Here is a 5,000-nt window from a genome sequence, read left to right as displayed (position 1 = left end):
GAAAAACGCAACGGGGAAGAAATGCTTATATTCTTTGATGCTGATCGATATATGCAATTATCATATCATGATGTTAAATGCATCAAACATTGGCAGAAGGAAAGAGGATTTCCCGATTCAAGAACATTCCGAGTGCATGTGCATGTCATTTGATCCTTTCCAGTCATGGTTGTTGTAAGGCGATAGTATTGCATGACATGCCTCTAAAACATCAGAGGTGTACTTTATCAAACGAATGGGATTGAAAAAGAGAATAGTAAATGTCGGATAATTTATTATATTATATAGACTAGAACATATCTAGGATAGCGCGAATGTTGTCACTGGGCTGGGCGGAATGGGTTGCTTCAAAATCCTATTGCAAGCTGTTAGCCTGGTTCTTGCGCCACTTGATGCGTCGGTTCTGAAACCACACTTTGAGCTGCAGCTCACTCAGCTCCAGCTGCTTGGCCAGGTACCGCCGCTCGGGGCCCACCAGGTACTGCTGCCGCTGGAACTCCTCCTCCAGCCGCTGAAGCTGCGAGTCCGTGAACACTGTGCGATGGCGCTTGAGCTTTCCGGGGGCGTCCCTGAGGCCGGTGTCGGAGGACTCCCGCTGAAGGAGGGAGAGCGGAGATGCAGGCGGGGAGGTGGTCGTGGCAGGAAGGTCCTTTTGGGTGTCAAGTCCCAGAAGGGCGTCGATGGTGAAGGCCTTAGCCTTATCAGACATCCAGGAAGTCCTGATGCCCCGAACGAGAGGAGGGCTCACAGGCGGTGCCCACGAAGGGCTGTAATTCCATGTAACTGTTTGGCTGTTCATCACTGAGAGTTGGTCCATGTTTTAGGTTGTTTGGGTCAGGTATGAGCACACCTGCGCGCACCTGGACCTTTATACCCCCTTACCTGATGTCTCGCCCAATCAGAATCAGGGAAAAATCGTTATAAGGAAACTCAGTCATTATGCTCACTGTATTCCTACTTCTAAATTAATTAAACATCTATTTGTGTGCATGTATTAAAGCATACATATATGTATGTATAGACATAAATATAGATAAGAATAGATAGATATAAACACGCGTGCATGCGCGGTGTGTGCAAAATGTATTATACATTAACACACACACACACACACACACACACACACACACACACACACACACACACACACATATATATATATATATATATATATATATATATATATATATATATGTTTAATATACATATACATATACGTTCAATATACATATACATATATTTTTTAATATACATATACATATATGTTTAATATACATATACATATATGTTTAATATACATATACATATATGTTTGATATACATATACATATATGTTTGATATACATATGCATATATGTTTAATATACATATACATATATGTTTAATATACATATACATATATGTTTAATATACATATACATATATGTTTAATATACATATACATATGTTTAATATACATATACATATGTTTAATATACATATACATATGTTTAATATACATATACATATGTTTAATATACATATACATATATGTTTAATATACATATACATATATGTTTAATATACATATACATATATGTTTAATATACATATACATATATATACACACAAACACACACACACATATATACATACATACATATATACATATACATATATCCATGCATATATATACACATATTTATATGTATGTATATATACTATATAAATTTAACATGCATATACATACATACACACACTCATATATATGTGTGTGTGTGCGTGTGTGCATAGGTACATGCACACACATATGTGTGTGTGTGTGTGACATCAGGCAGAGACTAATAACGTCGTAAATAGGATTAATTTAGATTTATTTTCTTTCCCGCGTAGACAACACTGAACTTAATTCGCAATACCATTTACGACATTCGGAATTGCAAATTGTTATATAATAAGTACCACTGTAATATTAATATGGTTATAGCATACTAATGTGGTGACGATTAAGCAAAGATAAGCTGATAGTGAAATCTATTATTACCAGTCTGACTCTCAAGGACTATATTGTTTTATGTGAACAAGTAAACAAAAGAATGAAATTGATTATCATAAATCAGTTCTTACTCATCGGATGATAATAGACGTGATATAACAACATGTATACCTGTCTCACAAAGACAAAGCTCTTGCATAATAAAAGGTATGAACTCCCAGTAATGATTCGTCCCCACCTGACCAGAGGGGGCAAATCAGGTCGGTGTGTTTGTTGACCTCATTTTCAAGGTGGTGTTAATCTGTTTGTTACGACAGACAATGAAAAGGTGACAAACTCTGATTGACCTGACCTCAGTGGGCGGAGACATACCTGGCTACAAATGAACCGAAAAGGAAAATAATTTTTAGCCTCTCTTTGATGTATTTCACATGATTAAATACTGCAATATTCATGCCTGTTTATTCATCTACTTTTTAACATTTAGGATACATCAACCGGGCAAAATCTGAATGTATTTAATCTCCACAAAACACTCAGCCATTCGTTACTATATCAGATCACACCTAATTGCGATGACCCCATAATGGTAAAATAATGAGTATCACCCTGGCGTTAATGCCTTTTAACATTAACAACGATATCAACAAGGGATTCACACCTCCTTATTGTTGCTAAATACATGGTAAAGACCTGCAGTGGTAGTAGTTCAGGCTATAAACTTTGAAACTTGAACAAAGTACAGACTAAGTGCACCAATCTGAAAATTGAAAAAGAATGCGTGGTGGCAAGGCCGGATGAAGAAGTAAGTTATTTTCCGCATGAAAAAAAATAATAATTTGGGAGACCTGACCCGTCCTCACTCGCTGCTTGACGAGAACCCCAGTGACCTGACGTTCGTACCGCCTCACATGTCTCCAGATTATTTCATGGCCAGTTCTTATCCCAAAACCAGTGGTTTTCGTGTTGCATTTTAGTATCCGTATGTGTATGTGTGTGAGTGAGAGAGAGAGAGAGAGAGAGAGAGAGAGAGAGAGAGAGAGAGAGAGAGAGAGAGAGAGAGAGAGAGAGAGAGAGAGAGAGAGAGGTGGATGGCAGACAGACAGAGAAAGAGAAACGTATAAGCATACAGAAAGAGAGAATAAAATGAGGATCATATAGTTACTCATTTGGCCAGAATACGTAGAACATGTAACCATGGTTAAATAACTGCATTTATGTACCCCTGTAGTTTTATAAAGATATGTAGTATATTAACTACTGATGAATGACTCGGCATTTCATTTTTACTTTTTTTTTCCTGCGTATTTACTCTGGCATAAGAGAAAAGAAGAAACTCATTGTCAAAAATGAATATTGCACTAAGAATATTTTATGTGCAGCAAATTGTGGTTCTGGAAATCCCTTACAGGTATATACATATTTATACATTTAAAGAATATTGGATACTTGAATTTGGATATCAATTCTAGGTTATTTTAGAAGCAATAATTTTCAGTGTTCCCGTTCTATTAGAATTAATCATGAATGGTGGGGGAAATATAAACGTCTATTGAAAATGTTATACAATTTATTTGTTGTGGACTAGAATTTCGTTAAAGACGCGAGGACTGTCACTGGGATATCTTTGATCGCAGAAGCGGCTCCGCCATCTTCCTACTGCGACGTCGGAGGAGACGCACAGGCGTCGCGATCCTGCGTCGCGCTCAGCTGGTTCTTGCGCCACTTGATGCGTCGGTTCTGGAACCACACTTTGAGCTGCAGCTCACTCAGCTCCAGCTGCCTGGCCAGGTACCGCCGCTCGGGGCCCACCAGGTACTGCTGCCGCTGGAACTCCTCCTCCAGCCGCTGAAGCTGCGAGTCCGTGAACACTGTGCGATGGCGCTTGAGCTTTCCGGGAGCGTCCCTGAGGCCGGTGTCGGAGGACTCCCGCTGAAGGAGGGAGAGCGGAGATGCAGGCGGGGAGGCGGTCGTGGCAGGAAGGTCCTTTTGAGTGTCAAGTCCCAGAAGGGCGTCGATGGTGAAGGCCTTTGCCTTGTGTGACATCCGTGAGGGCGTGATGCTGTGGGCGGGAGGAGGGCTGACGGGCGGCGCCCATGGGTGGCTGAAGGCCCACGCCAAAGCCTGGAAGTTCATCACTGAGAGTTGGTCCATGTTTGCTGTGTGGTGGGACAGGTATGTCGACATGTGTCACCCTGAAGCTTATATACCCCTCACCTCAGGGGTTCCAACCAATCAGAATGCGTCTAGGCTAATTAGTGGATCAGAGTCGCGCACAGTTAACACGTGTAGAAATTATACTCACGTGCATAGTTTATTTCGGCGGGTACTTCTGTTTTTTTCTTTCATTTCTATTTATTTTTATCTATCGAAAGAAAACATGCCAGCAAGTAACTACAAGGATTAACATATCCATAATGCATGCCTTTACTTTGATCATCCAAAGCATATATATTATTATTGTCATTGATGTGATTACTTATGCTCTTGTGAATAGCGGTCTACAGATGGGAGAATCCTTATGACGCTTCGAGAATAATAATTTGATATCAATTGTAAAAATATATATTATTAATAGGAATATATTTCCCACGTAAGCTGTATATCATGTCTTATTAACTTAAACTACATTTGACCTGAGCTGACCTAAGGTGACCTCTGGAGAAGATCTTGTGAGCGGCGAGTAATACACGAATCCTTTTCCTTGTTTATTGCCTTTTTATTCAATGTATTCTATCTGTTTAGATGTTCTACATTGACAAGTAATATATTCAATAATGCTAATGGATTATTTTTACTACTTTTCATATACTTCCTGATTCAAAGCAGTTCTGTTGTTCAATGAAGGATAAGGAACACAACATGAAAACAAGAGAGGTGAAATAAAGAATTACTTCGAACAATAACGAAAAATGTGCAGAATTACAGCATACATACACACATATTCATACATGCATGCACACACGCCTCCCACATAAACATAGTAAAATAAAGCAGAGTCTGCGAGCAAGATATACGTCCCCAG

At 39.3% G+C, this 5,000-nt stretch overlaps 2 protein-coding genes across 2 annotated transcripts; both read right to left on the bottom strand.

Moving 5' to 3' along the window:
- Nucleotides 1-268: 268 nt before the first annotated feature.
- On the bottom strand, nt 269-825 carry LOC113807899 (ventral anterior homeobox 2a). Its single transcript, XM_027359216.2, has one exon. The coding sequence runs from the start codon at nt 815-817 to the stop codon at nt 356-358; it is 462 nt and encodes a 153-aa protein (XP_027215017.2). The 5' UTR covers nt 818-825; the 3' UTR covers nt 269-355.
- Nucleotides 826-3,628: 2,803 nt separating this feature from the next.
- Nucleotides 3,629-4,162, bottom strand: LOC113807904 (ventral anterior homeobox 2a). Its single transcript, XM_027359222.2, has one exon. It carries the CDS (start codon nt 4,160-4,162, stop codon nt 3,632-3,634), a length of 531 nt encoding a protein of 176 aa, XP_027215023.2. The 3' UTR covers nt 3,629-3,631.
- Between the last annotated feature and the right edge of the window lie 838 nt (nt 4,163-5,000).

This window comes from Penaeus vannamei, chromosome 31 (genome assembly GCF_042767895.1).
Source record: "Penaeus vannamei isolate JL-2024 chromosome 31, ASM4276789v1, whole genome shotgun sequence".
Taxonomy (NCBI): Eukaryota; Metazoa; Arthropoda; class Malacostraca; order Decapoda; family Penaeidae; genus Penaeus; species Penaeus vannamei.
Note: the sequence above shows the minus strand (reverse complement) of the source record. Positions and strands in the feature narration are given on the sequence as shown.